Consider the following 22637-nt stretch of genomic DNA (forward strand, 5'->3'; position numbering starts at 1 on the left):
TGGATGGGTCACAGAGTACCATGGGGGTCTTCTGTGACCTTTCCAAGGCCTTTGATTGCGTCAACCACAGCATACTTTTAAAAAAGCTTGAAGTGTACAAATTTTCAAAGCAATCAATTACATGGATTAAATCATACCTAGAAAACCGGTTCCAAAGAACTGTAATTTTGAAAAATTATTTAGTATCTAAGTCTCCTTGGGAGAACATTCAAATGGGTGTCCCACAAGGGTCTATCTTAGGACCTATGCTCTTTTTACTATATATTAATGATTTACCTAGGAATGTTTCAACAAAAATCATTCTATATGCAGATGACACAACAGCAATTATCAAAGCTAGGTCCCATTTTGAATTGGAGCATAAAATTAATCAAACTTTCTATGAATTGGCAAGCTGGTTTGAAGTTAATGGACTAAAACTTAATCAAGATAAAACCCAACTATTAAATTTTCGTACCGCACAGTCAAAAGAAGGTTACAGTTCAGAAATTATCTTTCAGGACCAGTTGATACCACTCAGTGGCAGCGCAAATTTCCTTGGTTTGGAACTGGATATTAAATTTTCTTGGAGTAAGTGTATTGATAATATTATTAGTAAATTAAATTCAGCCTGTTATCAAATGCTAGTACTACGTAATTATATTGACCTTAAAACTAGATTCTTTTTTTCAAATTATTAAGTATGGGATTGAATTCTGGGGATTATCATGTGATTCAGTTAAAGTTTTTATAGTACAGAAAAGGTTTTTAAGAATAATGACATTCTCATATTTTAGGAAATCTTGTAAATCGTTCAGGGAATTAAACATCTCAACTGTTCCAAATTTATACATATTCAAAACCTTAGTAATGGTACAAACAAACTATGAAAATTTATTAAATGATTATTTTGACCACAGATACAACACAAGGTTTAAAAATAATTTTCAATTACCGATCCATCGTCTGCGTCTCATTGAAAATACACCAACATACATGGGAAAAAAGCTGTATAATAAGTTACCACTAGGTTTAAAAAATATAGACAATACAATGTAATTTAAAAAGAATCTATCAAAATTTTTAATATAAAAAAACTACTACCATATTAATGAGTATTTGTTGTAAACTATTTTTAAATCAAAGTCAGTATTTTTATTTTTTATTTAATTTTAACTATAGAATGTAAGATTACAATACAACTATGTATTTACTAGCAGAGTACCCGTCCTTCGTACGGGGTGGCATATAAGTAAAAAAATGTTTATAGCAGTTATACTCAACTCAAGCTTTGAACTTGCAATGGGGGAGGACACATTTTGATAAAATTTTGATAAAAGGACCACACACTTTAAATTTACGGTATACTATAGTAAAAACACATCTACCATAGCCATAATATTCCTCCACTTCATCTAACAATAGAGAAAAATAAGTTATTAAAAGTTCACAAAATATCAAAATTATTCATGAAATTAAAAACATAAACACAACTGTAAACAATCCTACATTGACAGTTCTCATTGCATATCACAGTTTGTTGTTGCTGCTTAGTTAAAATTAGCTGTTTTCATAAATGCAAAAAAAGTGCTGCACCCTGTTGGTAAATCTTAAAACCTTTAATGATTTTGCATATCATAGAACCAACTTTTTTAGTTGAAACAGCTGACTAAATTATTTAATTCCCTTTAAATATGAATATTCATAAGGTTAACATGAGAAACTACAGAGCCACTGGGGCGGAGCCCGAAAGGATTTTTGAGATAAGAATATGCCTATATGTTAATCGGGAACGTGAGCTACCATCATGCCAAATTTCAGCCCAATCCGTCCAGTAGTTAATGCGTGATTGAACTTCAAACAAACAAACAAACAAACACACAAACTTTCACATTTATAATATTAGTAAGATTATAATTTTTGACAATGTCACCTGTTTTGTAGCTATGCTATGTATGAACGTTTTGTTACAATAAAGTTTGATTTGATTTGATTTGAAGTTCAGGACACTGCAAAATAGTACTGTAATCACGACGATTGACAGTAAAGGGTCAGTTTTCAAATAGATAGGTAGATAAGGTTTTGTTGTGATAGGTTGCTGTGTTAACTCTTTCAATGCGGCCGTCATGTTTACTCTTGAAAATTCCACTTATCTCAATGATAAGGAATCAGTCGCCGGCGACTGACCCGCACGCAATGTGTTAAAGCTATTGTTGAAGCCTAGTTTTATATATTGTTTTTAATTTTATAATAAAACTACTGTGGTATTGGTGACGGGCTGGACTTTCCAACCACGAGTTGCTCCAATTACCAAAAATGTTTGTTTCCCGCACAGGTTCTGTAACCTCAGGGCTTTATTGTTCGATAACATTATAATTAGTTAGATTTATGTTGTGAGGAGTGTATTTGTGTATTGCTTATGTACAACCTTAATGTATAAAGATGTATTGTATTGTACCTATTGTTTTTAAAAAGAACAATAAAGAATTTTTCAATTCAATTCAATTCTGTACCGATTTGTCGTATTTTACAACAAATTAATATGTGTAGACGCGAACAAATAGTCAGCTGATTAGACAATAGGCAAACGATACCCACAATTCATATCGAGTGGAAGGGGGTGCTGTCGGCCCAGCCACGGGGACACTGTTCGTCTGCTCACAGTTGCTTCCCGTCTTTCCCCTGATTAGGTGAGCTAAACTTCGTTCCGTGCAAATTAAATTCATTCACGGTGTTAGTCAGTCATTTATTATTTTCATCAAATCGTTAAGCTTATATCCCGCAGGCATATAATTGCATCGCGAGGTGTTAATAAAATCAGTTTGAGAGCAAAGCGTTGTAAAGTAACTTTGCCGGCTAACACAGACCGCCATTGGAAATTTCACGTTCGAAACCAATCAATCAATTGCGTTTTTTGGAATAGCTCACTTAATTGTAATATTTATAGTTTTCAGTGAGTCGCACATGTGTAAAATTTTCCTGTTATAGTTTGTTATATCTTGTTATAAAAGCACATGTTTTCAGGATCAAGTTCTCATTGGTATTTTTAGTATTCATTTTTAGAAAATCAATCAGTATTATATAGCAAACTGTGATTATCTCATTCTATCGAACTAATTAAATTGTACAGGGTTTTATTGAGCGGAGCGAGCGAAGCTCTTATACTACACTCCTGCTTTGGTTTTACAAATACTCCTCCTGAACGGCTGAAGCGATCTTCACGAAATTTAACACAGTCATAGTACCCAACCATGGGAAGGTATAAATCTGAAATGGTACAAATCGGACCATAGGAATTTTCCCTACATGAATGCAAACTTTTAGAAATTTAACATGGGCCTTATGGGTTAATTGGTTGCCATGACATTATTTGCGAGTCAACACTAAAAAGTAAACAAGAGCCTCGACATATGATAGCACAATTAGAAGTGGAAGTAGCTAGAAACCCGTCAATAATAAAACATTTGCTGACATGGGGTTCCAAAATCCGTGGCACTTCATCATTTTGGTACCAACGACGTTTAGAGCTTCAGTCAATGGTTAATCAGCTGGGCGTACCAACATTGTTTCTTACGTTAAGTGCAGCAGACCTTTGGTGGAGTTGTCTGGCGAGGCATTTTGGTATATCTGTTGAAGAATTAAATTTACTTACCGAGAAGCAAGCAAGCCAAGTTATGCAAGAAAAACTTAGTGAAAACCCACTTATTGCAGACGAGTTCTTTTCAAAACGTGTTTGCGTTTTTATGGATATATTGAAGGAAAAGTTAAAGATAACTGATTTTTGGTGGCGTTTTGAATACCAACACCGCAGTAGTCCTCACGTTCATGCTGTTCTTTGGCTTGAAAATGCGCCTGATGTCCGTACATTCGATACTGCGTCTATTGATGATTTAGCAGTTTATAAGGCGTATTATGACACTATCGTGTCAGCTTACAACCCTGGAATAGACGCACCAAGAGCTGAAAAGCATCCTTCAAGTGTTTGGGCAACTGATATAGTTCTGGGAGATCCAATACATTTTGCACAACTATTGAACAGAGTACAGCGACACACTCAACACAGTGTTTACTGTCTAAAAGATCCCTCACATCCACAAGAATGTCGCTTTAAATTTCCAAAACCAAAATTGTTGGACTCTACATTGACAAGAGACGAACAAGGAGTTTGGCAATATAAATCAAAGCGTAATGATGAACTTTTGAATGACCACAACCCCTTTGTGTCCCAACTGTGGCGAGCAAACACTGATTGCAAGATCATAGCATCTGAACACGCTATTGTAAACTATATATCGAAATATGCGACAAAAGGAGAACCCCAGTCACAAGATTTTCAAACACTTTTCAAAGAAATCATGACTAGCTGTACACCCAATGATCACGCAAAAAAGGCATTCACCAAAATGTTAACTAAAGTGATAGGTCAACGAGATATTTCAGCATGCGAAGTCATGCATCTCCTCACGGGCGATCCTCTGTACCATTCCAGTAGGCAGTTTGTAAAGCTATACATTTCTACTGATGACTATGTTGCTGTGGCAAATACAAGTACAGATACAGATGAGTTTATACAAACTTCTATCATGGATCACTATGCTATGAGATCAGCAACGCTTGAGCCAATGACGTTATGCGAGTTTGCCACAAAGCACAAGATTGTTCGTGGTAGGCTTATCAACCACAGAAAATCACGTGTCCTTCAGCTCCGTCCGGTAGTAAAACCTGGAATAAATGAAGAAAATGATGAAATTTACTACAAGCAAAAATTACTGATGCACATTGCATGGCGAAACTGCGAAGCTTTAAAGACACACACAACATGGAAAGAATCCTTTACTTCACGGAACCTTTCATTGTGGGAACTACCAAAAATTGAAGACATCGATACTGACCACGTAGTACTACCAGAAGAAGACCACCATGACTGGCAGGAGTTGGCAAGAACACTTCCCAACCAAGCACCTCAGGATGTGATACTAGGTTACCGTGATATGGATCGAGAGTACAATGGGTTTGGCACTTATGACAAATATCCTGGACTAGAAGAGAACTTAGATTTCATACAGAAACAGAAAGAAATACAAGTAAATATTACAAACGATCATTCTAATAATGTGTTATCGCCTAATGAGGGTCAACAGAAAATACTGGACCACCTAGCACAGCAACTAGCGAATGAATCAAGTGAAAAGCTTACACTCGTGCAAGGGGTGGCTGGAACCGGAAAGTCATTTATTATAAATAAAATGGTACATATGATTGAATCCCTGCATGGTAGCTCAAGTGTTATTTTGATGGCGCCAACAGGTGTGGCTGCCAATAATATAAACGGACAAACAATACACAACGCACTACATATAGTCCAAACACGAGGTGGTACTGTTTCCGATCTTACAGGTAAGGCGGAGCGCCAATTACAGGAAGATTTCCGTACTGTCAAAGTAATTATTTGCGATGAGATGTCAATGGTTGGCACTCGAATGCTCTCCATGATAGACAAACGTCTGCGTCAAGCATTCACTAATCATCAAGAATTACCTTTTGGTGGTTGTATTGTCTACTTTTTTGGTGATTTCAACCAGTTGCCACCAGTTCTGGATCGCACATTACTAGCTCCAGCAGACCCAAGAAACGTTTCTTCAATTGAAGGAAGATTTCTTTTTGAGCAGTTCAAAACAGTATTTGAGTTGAAGCAGGTGATGCGTCAAATTGGAGATGATCAGAACTGTTTCAGAGAAACTTTAAAGCGTATGGCTCTAGGCCAATTAACTCTATCTGACTATGAATTGCTTAAAACACGATTTTCATCGAACAACGTTGCTACGATAAAAAGTTTCACAAGCGCAATTCGAATAAAAGCAAGGAAAGACGCCGTACATCAATACAATCAACTCATGTTACGGTCTTCAAACAAGCCTGTTGCTTTAATAAAAGCAAAACATAACAACTTAACAGCATGTGGTGCATCAGAGGATGAAGCCCAAGGACTACAAGCAACTCTGCAGCTATCTCAAGGTTGTCGCGTAATACTACGCCAAAACATCTGGACCTCCCAAGGCTTGTGCAACGGCAGTCTGGGAAATGTTGTTGATATTGTCTATGGACCGAATAGATCGATGGACGACTTTCCAATTTGTATTTTGGTCCATTTTGATGGATACGAAGGTCCAACTTTTAATGGCTCTCTTCCGATATTACCACTCACAGTTGGATACCGAAAAAACAACGTGTCCTGTACAAGAAGACAGTTTCCCTTGCAAGTTGCCTATGGTATTACTGTCCATAAGGCTCAGGGAATGACAGTTGACAAAGCAGTAGTTGACATTGGTACGACAGAGTTTGCCCTGGGTCTTACGTATGTTGCAATGTCACGGGTTCGGTCCATCGAAGGACTGATAATTGAACCAGGCTTTTCTCAAGACCGCCTTCTCAAGTCTATTAACAATAATGCTGGTTGGGAAACTAAACGTAGAGAACTGGCACGTCTGCGTTCACTTATACAGCAATGAACACTATTATTATTCTTATTATTTCATTATTACTTATTACTCTGCAAAATTCCTATAAATTGATTTGATTTGATTTGAGTTCATGTATTTTTAACTGTGTGAATGTTTTCTTAACTTGTATTATGTAAATAAATGCTTTTTTGTACTGTTTAGAAAATTTTTTTGTAACTAATAATTATTAAAACTTAATATATTAAATTAAAACTAATTATGACGTAAACAATAAATTTGTCGTTACATTTTTCAAAATTATTGATTAATGTGCTTGCTCCGCTCAATATTGCAAGCAGACAACTGCATTGTACTCCTAGTATTTGTATTTAATGTAAATTGTAAATTATTTTATTGCTACATATTCATAAACAGAGTCGTTGCTTCATTTTGCTGCAATATTCAATCGAACATAAATTAAGAGTGCAACAGCCATTATTTTGATTTTGGGGAAATATAGTAATATTGAAAGTTGAGGTAGGCAGCAGGTTTGACTAGGCACGAAGGTGTTCATTGGGGTAGTGTGTGTTTCATGATAGATGTACTGCCATAGTACTCTTTAGTTATAAAATAATAATCAATCTTCTATTACATTTTACTGCATTCAAACAGAAATACTGTTTAACCGGGTTGGACTACGAGACACGATCTTCACTTTTAAGTCGTTGGCCAACAAAAGGATTTGCGAGTACTGGTCATCTCAAATTAAAGTAAAATATCACACCTCATTTGACATATTCGGAGTCGGTGGGTAACCGCGCCACATACTTCTCTTTCAAGGGGTTCGTTCACAATTTTGATTAAAGAAAAACATTTATGATTGTTGCACTCGGTATCTGATATCTGACGTTTGTTTATTGTTATTAGAGTCACACATAAAATAATTAATCTTTAACAATCCATAAATCAGTTGTTATATATCTTGTCATTTGGTCCAATAAATCGAATTGTTATACACTTTATCGTTCTCAATAACCTTGTTATTTCATTATTAGCAGTAAATTTCATTCAAAAGAGTTTGGTAAAATACCGTAAGTAAAGGCCACTACAAAAGATTCACATTGAAGTGCAACACTAGTGGTATATTATTATATAATTAGTGTGGTAGTGAGCAAAGTAAATTCAGTGTACTTTTAAGATTTATTTTCAGCTTTGGAAGAACTACAAGCAGTACCAGGGGCGTCCCCTAAGGATCTCTGGGAATAATTTTATTCTTCAGGGCCCACAAAACTTCCATTTTAACATCAAGCTTCCACTGCCAAACGCTCTGTTGTTTATTTTATTCACTCAGTTCTTCCAACCCAAGGGCAACCAAAATTTGTAAAGAATCAATTGTTGTAGAGTCAAGGAGAGTAGAATATATATTTAAGTACATATTTAAATATATAAGTCAAGAAACATCTCATTTTCTTTTATTTCTTTACAATTCATTCAAATTCTTATCTTAGTCAGTAACAAAGCTATACAGGTCATCACACACCATTCTACACTCATATTTGGGTTAAAATACGCACATAGGTGGCGTCCCCATCTCAATGATTGATAATTGATTTGTGAACTGCTGGTGGCAATATTCGTAGCGTGGCATCTTTTAATATGGCAGTTTTGCTTCTTATAAGGTTCTGTATTCATTGGTATTAGATTCCTAGAAAGGGTTATTTCACGCGTGTGTGTCCATTTTTGTTAGTGTGTTTACCTCAATGAACCCCGAACCATAGTATTCCCTTAGTAGATTAAAACGGGCGAACTTCAGTTCGCTCTATCCGGGTTTTCTAGTACTAGCGCTCTAGGCGGCATCAGTGCAGTGGCGTAACCTCGTGGCAATGTGAGGAACAACGACAGCATTAGTCTGCGAGAGTGAATGGCCCAAGCCAAAGCCCAACACGCTAAAACACGGCCGGCGCAGTTGTTGCCGTACAGCGTATCCACCAGTATCAGCAAAGCACTAGCAGCTAATCCCTTGTTACGTGTTACAATCATACGCGAATATAGTCTTACTGTTATTTTATACGAAGTACAAAAGAAGCGCATAGTCATGGTGTAAAAAGGTGTAGTGTTCTATAAATAACCGACAATTCATTCATTAGTCATTATCAACGAATCATTTGATAATTAACAATAAAAAATAAACCCTTATTTCCTAATTGAAATCCCATTTCATACTTTTCCCAAATTAGATTTTTTTTATTTTGTCGGGCAGAGATGAAATCCTCATGGACACTAAAAAATCTGTACTCGAGAGTAATGTAGGACTGTTACTGGCAAAAAACTCCGCAAATTTTTTAAAAAAATAAATGAAGTAGGTAGCCTAATGTCTGTGATTTGAGAATTTTATTTTGAAACTAATAATAAGCTGGACATACAATTAGTAATTCATTGTTTTAGAAATTAATTGTGAAACATTAGGTAAGTATTTATAAAAAAATTTTAATTTAAGGAACCAAAGGAAATTATTATGAAAACTCAACAATGTATTTAATTTGATGTTTTGTATTTAATCACTTGACTCTAATGTTTACATAATAACATTGTTATACTATGTTTTAATACCATTAATCATCAGAATCATACAGCATTTTAGGTTACTTAATCTACTTACACCCAAACAACCTCATCACAGCAGTATTTATATCATGAAATGAAATGAAATCAACTTTATTCATACTTTGCAAACATGTGCACGAATGGCGTCATTACATTGGATCAAAATCATAATGCTTAATACCAAAAAAGTACAAGATATATGCATCCTTTAACATAACCAACAATTAAAACCGAATTGTTTACATTTAAACAATTGTTATAACAATCAAAGTTAAACATGTAAGTTTAAATATACAAAATTCTCCTAGTAGTTGCACCGTATCAGAGTGAAAAGAATAAATTGTTGTTGGAATAAATGTTTGTAGTTTTTTGTCCTTCATACGTTACCAAACCGGCCGACCGATCGATCGTAAAGAAACTTTGGGGAGTGGTTCCATACCAAAGGTTTCTGTTGAAATTTTGGAAAACTTCTCAGGGCTATGAGTTTAGTGGTTTGGTCTTTAAAGTACCCATGTAATCCGTATAGATAAATTATTTGTTTACATTTCAACAGCTGAATACTTTTCAATTGAGGAGTAGGGTGGAAAAACAGCCTCAGTCTGAAATTTGAGTTTTGAGTAAACTGAGGTTGAAGTTTTATGCTTGCTTTTGTTAATATTTGTCAGAAAATCCAATTCCTCAGTCCATTCTACTTCTATCAAGCAACTTATGTAGCTTACAGCTGTATATATATATATATATATATATATAAAGAGTAAAATAATGAATTGGCTTAGAAAGGCGAAATAATAAGTACACCTCAGAGGTTGTTTTTCCATAACAGTATCTTGAGTTATCTTGAGTATAATTAGTAATAAAACATAACATTTAAATGGTTTTAATTCAATAATAATAATTAATTATAGTTACAAATCACAATTATTTAAAATTTGACTACTTAAAAATGACAAAATGACTTGGTGTATGCCTATAAAAATACATCAGCAATACCACTTCTTTCACTTATGGTTTTAATTTGAAATATTAACAAATAAATTAAATAAACTGTTATAAATAACTGAACATAACCTCAAACCAGTCTGAGACAGCTCTGCGACTCAATTATCGCTCCGGGATTGGTATCCATTGAAATAATCTAGATGCGCACACATACGACTATATTGTTGCTCAGTCTCAGTCGGCTACACATGTGAACTTAGGTTGACAAAAAAACGTGTTTGCTCATTGGATTAAATTGTTGTGTAAAGTTCGTTTGGAAAAGTAAATTTTCAAGTATGGGTGTGCTTGTTGAGGACGTTGAACAATAATTGATGAAGTTGAGAAGAACCTTTATGTTTAAATTTAAATGCATTGACAGTCTATTCTGATATTTAATCTGAAGAAGAAGTTGTGGGAGGAAAGTATCCTTGGCAGTTAATAACATAGTACATACTATTTTTGTATCATTTAAAAAAATTCTGTAATGTCCAATTCGTGTCTTAAAACAGTTGCCTGTGTGCACACTTTAGCGCAACTGTCACTAGACTTCAGAGTCTTATAGTGAGTTGAGCAACAGTCCCCCTTAATAAATTGGGCAACTGTTGCTAGACTCAAAATCGCCTGTGTGACCCCCAAGGCCACACTCTAATGTGTGGCTTTGGGCTAGACCAGTCCTTTGAGGTGAATATGTGCCGCCTGATGCTGCCCTTCCAACCCCGCCACCATGTGATGTTGCATCGGAAGCTACCGCCATTATTAAGACGTGCATTTACACTCGATGTTTTCTTTCGTTAACAACGTTTTTACATAGAAATAGTGTATTGTTTGAGTTTGGTTATGATATTTTTAACATGTAAGAGTAGTTTGATATTATAAAGGTTCAAGATTTTTTTTACATGGTGGGCTGCAGGGTATTGTATGATTGTATGGTTATTGTGTATTTGTGGCGCGGAATAGGATAACTAATCTCCCTCCCTGATTCCGTGCATGACTCATCACAGCTTACAATCGCTTTTTGAGCACTATTTCATAACCACTGAGAGTACGGACTTTCTTGAGATCCTGCATGGAGAAGAAAATTGGAAAAGAAATACTAAATTAAACTCCCATAAGAAATGTTCATGGAGGAAGTTTCGTTGGTGTATAACTCGAATTATACGCCAGATAAACGAATGCCGATGCTTGATGGCAAATCTGTGCGTGTAGGCCTATGCCTTTAATTTTATACCAAAATTATGAATATTGGTCTGTTGAAAGAGCCGAGCCGACTCGTATAACTAAGAGAAAACCTAATAATTTTGTATAGGCCTATACAGATCACAATAATCTATTTCTTAACTAACAGTTGTAAACTTCTAATAATTTATCTTTGTAAAAAATATCAAGCTACTTTAAACACTCTAAAAATAATGAAATGATCTTTTTGTAATATTCAAGCTCACGTATTTGAAGTCGGGCTCTATGATGATTTTTGACATAACATACTGAAAATTTAAAGAGGATGTCCACATTGCAGGCGATTATCTATAACTAAAGGTGTTAATCTTCATTTTTTCAGAGTTTTGCGTTCGGAGTTATTTTATCATTGTAACCCATCATTGGCAGATAACTTTATACAGTTTTTTTAAATAACATAATAAATTATAATTTTATAGTGGTATAACAAGTATGTTTTAAACAATGATAATGCATTTAAATGTTTTTAATTTGCAAAAGTAACGTTTTAATATTGAGCTAGCTTCTTTTCCATATCATAATAATCTGTTTCTTATTCATATAGAAAATTTGTGTGTGATAGTTGCATAATGCATTAATTCAGAAGTAAATATAAAATACAAGTAAATACTTCCTTGGTATCCAAACAAAACAGTGCATATGTTTTTTTATATATTTATATCCTGCTATGTTTTATTGATTTTAATTCTTTTAGAGCGTTTGAAATCGGTTGTTTTTTTTTTAAAAAGATATTTGATACATATTTATTACTGGTACTTAAAGGCTTTTTAAAAGAAAAATTGTTTGGACCGATCAAAAACGTTACCATACGGAACAATTATTATTTTAAAACTGCCTGAGTCACCTGTTCAGGTTACATAATTTATGGTTATAAAAATTAATATTTTTTATGTTTTGGTAAAACAGGTGATGAATTGGAATTGCAAGAAATGAAACCTTTTGCATCTAAAAATGTTTTTTGTAAACCGACGTAGCCTAAAAGTTTTATGTCTTAAAAATCAATAGGAAATAAGTGTATTGTTCGATTGTAATAATTTTTCCATTGATATACTATAATTTTCTTTTTAAGATGTTTATTTTATAGTGTTGATAAAATATAGAATACAATTTCAATACTCAAAACGAAACTTTACAAAATGCAGGTCAAACGTTGAAATACCTTACTCATAGTAACTAAAACAAAACGCCTAGTAAATGCAAAGTCAGTTATTTAGGCTCCATAGCAAGACATGGTTTGCTCCTATGTGAATTAATGTATGTTTCATCAACCTGCCACTGGTTTTGAATGATTTTTCACATATAGTGCACTTATGAGGTCTCACTACGGTGTGTACTAATGTATGTCTCTTCATACTGCCACTGGTTTGGAAGGATTTTCCACATATAGTGCACTTATGAGGTCTCACTACGGTGTGTACTAATGTATGTCTCTTCATACTGCCACTGGTTTGGAAGGATTTTCCACATATAGTGCACTTATGAGGTCTCTCTCCGGTGTGTACTAATGTATGTCTCTTCATATCGCTACTGGTTTGGAAGGATTTTCCACATATAGTACACTTATGAGGTCTCTCTCCGGTGTGCACTAATGTATGTTTCTTCATATAGTAACTGGTTGAGAAGGATTTTCCACATATAATACACTTATAAGGTCTCTCTCCGGTGTGTACTAATGTATGTTTCTTCATATTGCCATTACTCGAGAAGAATTTTCCACATAAAGTGCACTTATGAGGTCGCTCTCCAGTGTGTACTAATGTATGTTTCTTCATACTGCCACTGCTTGTGAAGGATTTTCCACATATAGTACACTTATAAGGACGCTTATTAGAATGAATTAATAAATGAGTCTTAACATGATGTAGATTAAAAAATATTTTATCACAAGTTAAACATCTAAAGGGACGCTCGCCGGTGTGTAAGTATATATGAGGCTTCATATTTGATAGAGTTGAAATCAGTTTTCTACATATTGGACACTTAAGGCGAGGCTTTTTAGTGACCTTAAACATTTTTTTGTTTTCAATTTCCAACTTATAACTTATTAGACAGGCTACAAACTAATTGGAATTAGTCAGTTGGCTTTGTATGTCTATTTTTTAGGATTTGGTGTTTAACAGTTATGTGTAACAATCAAATTTGATCAACTTTTTGATCAAATATTGTTATGTTCATTAAATACAAATACAACACAGCCTACTTGAGGCATTTTTCTTGACTTTTATATTCAATCATATTAAATTAGTTGTCTTATTTTAAGAAAAAAAAAAAAATTTCTATTTGTTCATGTTGTTTTCAAATAATATTGCATCAGCCATTAATTAAAATTCAAGTTTTACATAGTAAATTACTTACTTTCATTTGTACTTTTAGTGTAGTAAAAACTTAATCTTTTTATCTGTTGTTTTAAGTATTTATAATACTTTGCAGATTCAGTTTTTTTTTTTTGCTACATGAATTATTGAAGTTCCTTTTCCTCTTCAAATCTATTGCCTCTTCTGAAAAAAGATCATATTTTATTAAATATAAACATTTGTTGTAATCATTTAGATAGTATGTTTGTTCATTTAGTCTAAACAAAAATTCTATAATTTATTAAAATAATAATTTTAAATCAACACTAAAATTTATAGTAAATCCATAGCATTATTATAATGCAAAATTAAATTTATAAATGCAATTGCAAATAATATAAATTTTATCTAAATAGGTATGGTCTGGGTGTCCATAAAATATTTATTGGGTTTTAAAATACTTTATTCAACTGACGATACATGAATAGTCAACCTGTTTGCCAGATTTTTTTGCAATTTCTTTCTCTGGGGCTATGTGAATAACAGGGCATACATCTTGCTATTAGGAGCCAATAAGGAGGAGCCCCATCCTGCTTCCACATGAAGTGCACTTATGGGGTCGCTCTTCTGTATGAACCAATGTATGTTGCTTCAAGGTCACAAAGTCTTCCATTCCATATCCTCTTCAGGTTAAGGAAACAAACATTGCTCCGACATGTCCGGAGTGCAATATCAGTGACAACCATATCAGTGGCAGAAACCATCAGTGACAAGTGTCAAAAAGCAGAGTAAATGTGTTGTGTTATGTAGCGAGAGTAATCCAGTGATAGATGCAGTAGCGACTGGTGTTCATAGGTGGTGGGAGGGCTCTGCATATTTTTATATATAAACGAAAGCCTAACATCATTAACGTTTGTCAACGAACTGGAGAAGCTTTAAGGTTTAAATTTGTAATACAGGCCATAGACTAATATTCATTCAATAAGATTATATTTACAATACAATTTGTTTATTAAGATTTTTACATTATCTTTAACCATACAGAAATGTATTATATATGAAATAGCATACATTTTTAACAAGCTTTTCATTGGTGATATTTATTTTGAACTAGCTGTTGTACCCGTGCTTCGCAACGGAGAGGGCACTGAACAAAAAAAATTTTCTTGCATTCCGTTCTATAAAATAGTTACACATTCCCCTTTGGTTTCAGGAACATAACTCAACTGAAACTATTAGTTTGACAAATATCTTTCTACTAAGCTACTAAAGCTACTAAAGCACTTTACACTTAAACATAATGTTATATATATGGTACCAAAGGGTAACCCTCCTGGTTATTTTGGGGGTGGAACCATGGCTGATCGGTATAAAAATCTCAGAGAAATTGGGGAACATATATAGAAAAATATACATTGGCACAAACGAATTGAGAACCTTATTTTTTTGTTGGTAGTGGGGAATTCGGTTCAAAATACCCACAAGTAACAGATACAATAGATGGCTATTCAAATAAAAAAAACAATTAATTATTAACATCACATTAATTAAACTAGAACAATCGCAATAAAACAACTGATGATACAAATACTGAAATACAGTTAGGGGAGGCTCCGTGGCTCTACACGTACAAATCACGCTGTAGGGAGTCAAGCTGGGTGTGAGTGTTGTGTGTGTGCCAGGGTGTGTGCTGGCGCCAACGAGCACGCTGGCCCGCGGGGTGTGCGGACGTGCGTGTGACAGCTATAACGCGGTAAGAGTGTGTTTGTGTGTGTGGTTGTACGGCGAGACCTCTAGCGCTCCTAGCCTGACCGTACAGAACTACGTGGGCCAGCAACTTCGCCGTACAAGCAGCTCGAACATACCGAGCCCTATCCGGCGGAGAATCTACTAAGGGTTTAATCTATGCCCAAACTCTGATGGATCTTAAAGGATGCCATTAACCTGAATGTGGCAGAAAAAAATTGTTTGGTAGCCGTGACATATTGGAACGTGTAATGGAAGAATTTAAGAAAATGATTCAAACCTACGTGAATCAAAGTGGATTTGCGTTATTTTTTATCTAAAAGTAAACAAAGAATATCTGATTACAAGGGCTGTTTTTTAAGTAAGGACTGTTTATGCGTACGCATCCGTAGTTCGCTTGTAAGCCGCAATGAGGCTCCTCAGGCACATACAGCCATAATTTATGAACAACATGACATAATTTTTAGCTTTGTAGATGACATATATGCTTTACTTACGTTTTTTAAATGTTTTTCATCATCGAAACTCCCCCTGATTAAATTCTTGGGTGTGAATTGATGTATGTTTCTTCACAAATCTTTTTGATTGTAAATGATTTTCCACATGTATTGCTCCTATGTGAATTAATGTATGTTTCTTCATATGGACACTGGTTTGGAAGGATTTTCCACATATAGTGCATTTATGAGGTCTCTCTCCTGTGTGCACTAATGTATGTCTCTTCATATGGCCACTGGTTTGGAAAGAATTTCCACATATAGTGCACTTATGAGGTCTCTCTCCGGTGTGTACTAATGTATGTTTCTTCATAACGCTACTGGTTGTGAAGGATTTTCCACATATAGTACACTTATGAGGTATCTCTCGGGTGTGCACTAATGTATGTTTCTTCATATAGTAACTGGTTTTGAATGATTTTCCACATACAGTACACTTATGAGGTCTCTCTCCGGTGTGTACTGATGTATGTTGCTTCATATTGCCATTGCTTGAGAAGGATTTTCCACATAAAGTGCACTTATGAGGTCGCTCTCCAGTGTGCAGTAATGTATGTTTCTTCATATGGCTACTGGTTTGGAAGGATTTTCCACATATAGTGCACTTATGAGGTCTCACTACGGTGTGTACTAATGTATGTCTCTTCATACTGACACTGGTTTGGAAGGATTTTCTACATGTAGTACACTTATGAGGTCTCTCTCCGGTGTGAACTAATGTATGTTTCTTCATACTGCCACTGCTTGTGAAGGATTTTCCACATATAGTACACTTATGAGGTCTCTCTCCGGTGTGTACTAATGTATGATACTTCATATTGCCACTGGTTTTGAAGGATTTTCCACATAAAGTGCACTTATGAGGTCGCTCTCCAGTGTGTACTAATGTATGTTGCTTCATACGGCCACTGGTTGCGAAGGATTTTCCACATATAGTACACTTATAAGGACGCCTATCAGAATGAATTAACAAATGAGTCTTAACATGATGTAGATGAATAAATATTTTCTCACAAGTTAAACATCTAAAGGGACGCTCGCCGGTGTGTAAGTATATATGAGACTTCATATTTGATAGAGTTGAAAACATTTTTCTACATATTGGACACTTAAGGCGAGGCTTTTTAATGACCTTTAACATTTTTTTGTTTTTCAATTTCCAACTTCTAACTTATTAGACAAGCTAGAAACTAATTGGAATTAGTCAGCTGGCTTTGTATGTCTATTTTTTAGGACAGTTACGTGTAGTCCTATTTTAAGAAAAAGTGATTTCTATTTTTTCATGTTGTTTTCAAATAATGTTGCATCAGCCATTAATTAAAATTCAAGTTTTACAAAGTAAATTACTTACTTTTATTTGTACTTTTAGTGTAGTAAAAACTTAATCTTTTTAACTGCTGTTTTAAGTATCTATAATACTTTGCAGATTAAATTTTTTTGCTACATGAATTATTGAAGTTCCTTTTCCTCTTCAAATCTATTGCCTCTTCTGAAAAAAAAGATCATATTTTATTAAATATAAACATTTGTTGTAATCATTTAGATAGATTGTTTTTTCATTTAATCTAAACAATAATTTGAAATCAACAATTTATAGTAAATCCATAGCATAATTATAATGCAAAATTAAAATTATAAATGTAATTGCAGATAATATAACTTTTATCTAAATAGGTATGGTCTGGGTGTCCAAAAAGTATTTATTGGGTTTTAAAATACTTCATTCAACTGACGATATATGAATGGTCAACCTGTTTGCCGGATTTTTTCGCAATTTCTTTCTCTGGGGCTATGTGAATAACAGGGCATACATCTTGCTATTACCTCAAACCTCTCCAATTTGTAGGAAAGTATTCACATTAACAGTAGAACAGGTTATGTTTACTAACGTTACCAGCGGCCAATCCAACCATCAGAAAGTTTGTCATTTAAAAACATGGGCATTGCAGAGCGAGAGCCAATAAGGAGGAGCCCCATCCTGCTTCCACATGAAGTGCACTTATGGGGTCGCTCTTCTGTATGAACCAATGTATGTTGCTTCAAGGTCACAGTCTTCCATTCCATATCCTCTTCAGGTTAAGGAAACAAACATTGCTCCAACATGTCCGGAGTGCAATATCATAGTGACAACCATATCAGTGAGAAGTGTCAAAAAGCAGAGTAAATGTGTTGTGTTATGTAGCGAGAGTAATCCAGTGATAGATGCAGTAGCGGCTGGTGTTCATAGGTGGGAGGGCTCTGCATATTTTTATGAATAAACGAAAGCCTAACATCATTAACGTTTGTAAGCGAACTGGAGAAGCTGTAAGGTTTAAATTTGTAATATAAACACTCATAGGCCTAGCCTGTGATATACATTAGAACTCCTGTTAACCAAATTCGGGTTTAACCGAAAACCGGGTTAACCAAAATGGTTCTATAGAATATACAGGGCTGTAAAATGTTTTAATAACTTCAGTTGTCTGTTTTAAAGTATTTTCTATCCCATTGTATCATTTTTGTAGCTGAAATAAAACACTGAATTTTATATACCGTACATTGTCTTAAATTCATTTTTCCTACAAACTGTGGCAATACATTGGCTATTTTTAGCATATGATGGGTTAACCAAAAAATCTGTTATCTGAAACGGCTCTCCCCCCTTTATTTGGGTTAACTGGGGTTATATTTATATATAACGGTATATTTTTCGGTATATTTATTTAAACTTGTTTCCAAGGCTCATATTGTAATTAACTTAATAACAGTGTCTGCAAATGGGTCCATCCTGAAAATAACATTAACAAAATAATGATAGTATTCCATAAAATATCTAAGGTAATAAGGAATAGTAAGCCAAATAAGTAAAAAAGTATAGAAAACAAATTTCATTTAAACTTATACCGGTAACCTTAACATATTGTACATCAAAACCATGTAATATTACATGTCATTCATTCATCATTAACATTAACCCTTTGCGGTCTCATAGCCATTTTAGAAAAGTGCCTCTCAACTCGAATGGCCAGCCCTGCTGGACACGGCTACGTTCTATATCAGCTTGTCATGTTTACACGGCGCAGTGCCTCACAGGTCGTACAGCCAGCACTGCTGGCCACTACTAATTTCCCCGTCAGCTCGTCCGGCCAGTATAGGTGGCCATCCAACACACTTTTTTAACATTGTTTATTAATTCTCCCGTAGGCTGCAGCACTAAACAGAGATAGTACCTCGATTCACAGAATATTGAAATTTTAGTTTGTAAGGTTTCCAGCTCTGTATTACGTCATTTTTACTGTAAAATAACCTCAACTGTCAGTGTGTTGTTGTCATGTGAAACTGTGATGTGAGGTTACATTTACCAGGATAAAATATTATTAATTGTTTAACTGTAGGATGACTAGAAAATGGTTTATACAATAATAAAAGAAGAATTCAATACTTTACTAACCAGTATCAATAAAACAAACTTGATTATTGCATCACTGCCTATGCGACATGACTTGCCAAAATTAGACAACAAAATTAGTAATATAAACTATTGGCTTGAAGAAAAATTGAACAACTCCGTAGAAAAAAGAAGACTACTAGAACTACACCTCTTGCCTTGGGAAATGTACGCAAATCATGGTTTGCATTTCAACAAAAAAGGTAAAAGCAAAATTTCTAAAGAAATCCTAAATATAATCCGTGACTGCTGTTTCAACCCAGCTCTATCCAATAACTTCAACATCCGACTGCCTTCAGATGAAGAACCCGTCACAGTTGTAGAGGCTGACATGAATAAGGTAATTCACAAGCTGCGAGACACCGAAAACACTGCCTTTGCCCACTGCATCTCTGCAGATGTAAATGATGACAGGCACATGAGCGCTGGGGTTGCAACTGCCTTCAAAAAACATTTCAAAAAACCATTGTCCTCAAACTTTGTAAATAACAGCCTTACCTGTCAAAAATTCAATAAAACCCTAGTTTATGGACTGGTTAAACCTAGATTTTTCTCCAAACCTAATATTCAAGATTACAACAATGCATTTGATACTCTCTTAAAGGATATTGAAAAAAACTGTCAAAAACTTTTGGTGTGTTCCCCGCTGGGTTGTGTTAGTGACAACATAACCATCGAACATTTTGCTACAAATCTACTGGAGCTACGCAAGAAAACGGGAGTCAAAATCATAGTGGTTGTGAAAAATGAATATTCCTCAAGAGTTCTACGAGGCGGACTTCCCTATGATGATTTTGTCAAGATGATCAGACAACAACTTTCTAATCCAAAAGACTCCAACACATCCGATCTAATCTGCACAACCGACCTTGACATCACAACTGGCCCTTCATCCAGTACCCCAAAGGTAGACAAGATGTGTTCTACAAGCCACTGGTCTCCTATTGTAAATAGTGTTTTAGCTGTAAATCAGGTAAATAGTAATGAATCTCTGTCCAATGCCAAAGATAACCCTGTTCTCTCAAAAAACAAAACCGTAAACAAGACTATACAGACCACTTAAATGTAAACAATTTTTGTTTATTTTGCAATCAATTTCACAGTCTTACAAATGTAAATAGAGTATGGCCTATATGTAAAGAAATTAAAATAGATAAGAAATATAATTGGCTATTACATTTGAATATTCAAGGTGGTCTGATCGATAAGAAAATAGATTTAGAGGTGATTTTAGATAGCTCAAACACACTTATTATTTGCCTAAATGAACATTGGTTAAGTAGAGGAAATATTGATATTTTAAATAGTTTTGAAAATTATAATTTGGCATATTTTTATTGTAGAGATAACTGTGGTTATGGTGGTTCATGTATACTTTTAAATAATAAATTAGAATATAAAATTAGGGAAGATTTATGTATTTTTAATTCAGATTCTGTGTTTGAAATGTCTTGTGTAGAGGTTATTGAATTAAAAATAATTGTCATATCTATTTACAGAGTACCGGATGATTCTAACTTAAAATTATTTTTAAATAAGTTTGAAGATTTATTAAGGACTCTGAACAAAGACAACCAAATAAATAATGTTTACATTGCAGCGGATTGTTTTGGAATACACAAATAAACCACAGCAAAGATTTGAGTTTCTTTCTCTAATAGAGACTTACGGTTTCATTACAAACTTAACTTCTCCCACAAGGATAACCAACAATAAAGCTTCTTGTATGGATAACATACTTTCACTAAAGTTAAAAACGTGTGAAGAAACTCCATCGATGAACCTAGAACTAGGTATATCAGGTCATCTGGCAATCTGTGTGGATATTTCTAGAAATATTTCATCTCAGCACAAAACTAATCTACCTCGGGTTAAAAGACGATTTTTTTCAAATAAAAATATTAATTCATTCATTTAAAAAATCAGTATTACTAATTGGCAAGTTTCACTAGATAAAATGTTTAAGGAAAACTGTTCAAACTTTTTTGGATGTTTTCAAAGAATTTTTGATGAATGCTTTCCTTTGAAATTTTTTTGTAGTAAAGTTAAACCTTCAAACAAACAAAAATGGATAACAAATGGTATTAAGATATCGAGCATTAAAAAGAGAGAGCTAAGTAGACTAGCAAAGCAGTCAAACGATATAAATTTTATCAATTATGTAAAACATTATAAAAAGATCTTCAGTAACGTTTGTAAATTGTCAAAGAAAATGTATAATTCTAGTCTTATAAAAAATGCAGAAAATAAGAGTAAAGCTGCTTGGAAAATTGTAAAATCTGAGCTCGGTTGTAATAAACCTTGTCTTAATTTCCCTGATATTGTAATAGATAACAGTATGCCTATTAAATACCCCCGCCGCAGCAAACCTGCCGTCTAAGCGAATTTCCATTTGGCTGAATTGGTTTTTTAATTGATCTATTTAAATAACATTAGGTTTAACGAGTACCTAGGTTTGCTGCTACAAGGAAACTAATAAAGTAGTGTGTTTTTAGTAAAATATTTATAGCTTACTATAAATAAATAAATTTGCCAAGTTTGATCAAAATATATCCATAAACAAGCAAACTACAACATTTTACAATATTCTCCATAAGAATAACATGGGAATTTTAAATTTACCATTTTTTTAGTTTTCTCCGTAACCAATAACCGTACAAAAACACTTTGATATACTGAATTGTTTGTTTTTTTAAGCTCTTTAAGATGGTTTGGAGAAAAATAGGGAAATTTTGTATTTTGAGGGTCAAAAGTGAGAAAAACCAATTTTTACCCCATAAAACCCCCCATAAAACCCTGTTCCCATGGTCCGATCATGCTGGATCGCGAACTCGTTCAAGTTTATCCTGCCTTACACCTTCAAACCAAATTTCATCAAAATCGGATAAAAATTACTCAAGTTATCGTGTTCACGGACACATATATATATATATATATATATATATACATATATAAAAATTTGAACGAATGGTGTTTTTGGCCTCTGGGGACATCAAAATGAAAAAGTAAATAGGTCCCGGGCCTAAGTCTTACCATGAGACCTACGGTAATAGCTACTTCCCTATAGGGAAATTCGCTAATACTTCCCTATAGGGAAATTCGCTAAAATGGAAATGATATAGCTAGTTATAACAACAAAAAAGTTTATTGAACTTTACAATGATATAAGTATTACACCATGTGAGCAGGAAGCATTAATCTTAACTCAGACTGACTTTGATTTAAATCAAGTAAAATTTAGTTTCGCAAATGTGACTCCAGATGATGTGATTAAAACAATAAAGTTATTAAAAAATAAAATACCCCCGCCGCAGCAAACCTGCAGACTAAGCGAATTTCCATTAACCTGATTGGATTTACACTAAAATGCCTCCATAAAAATATCACATTTATTTCCTATTTAAATAGAATTAGTTAAACGAGTAATTAGGTTTGC

The 22637-nt window shown here is 34.2% G+C and overlaps 3 protein-coding genes across 4 annotated transcripts in view; 1 reads left to right on the top strand and 2 right to left on the bottom strand.

Annotated features, from left to right (window-relative positions):
* Positions 1–16076, bottom strand: part of LOC128991515 (zinc finger protein 91-like) — a 107767-nt gene extending 91691 nt beyond the window's left edge. The window contains exons 1-2 of the mRNA XM_054414460.1: positions 15775–16076; positions 13593–13735 (exon numbers count right to left, since the gene is read on the bottom strand). The gene's annotated coding sequence lies outside the window, so the exon portion shown is untranslated. The remainder of the gene's footprint in view (positions 1–13592; positions 13736–15774) is intronic.
* Positions 1–22637, bottom strand: part of LOC128991516 (zinc finger protein 728-like) — a 70598-nt gene that overhangs the window by 29343 nt on the left and 18618 nt on the right. The gene's annotated exons all lie outside the window — the stretch shown is intronic.
* On the top strand, positions 3516–6488 carry LOC128993118 (uncharacterized). Its single transcript, XM_054416876.1, has one exon. The coding sequence runs from the start codon at positions 3516–3518 to the stop codon at positions 6486–6488; it is 2973 nt and encodes a 990-aa protein (XP_054272851.1).

Source organism: Macrosteles quadrilineatus, unplaced genomic scaffold (assembly GCF_028750875.1).
Source record: "Macrosteles quadrilineatus isolate MER2022 unplaced genomic scaffold, UCM_ALF_1.0 Scaffold_4__1_contigs__length_99947679, whole genome shotgun sequence".
NCBI classification, from domain to species: Eukaryota; Metazoa; Arthropoda; class Insecta; order Hemiptera; family Cicadellidae; genus Macrosteles; species Macrosteles quadrilineatus.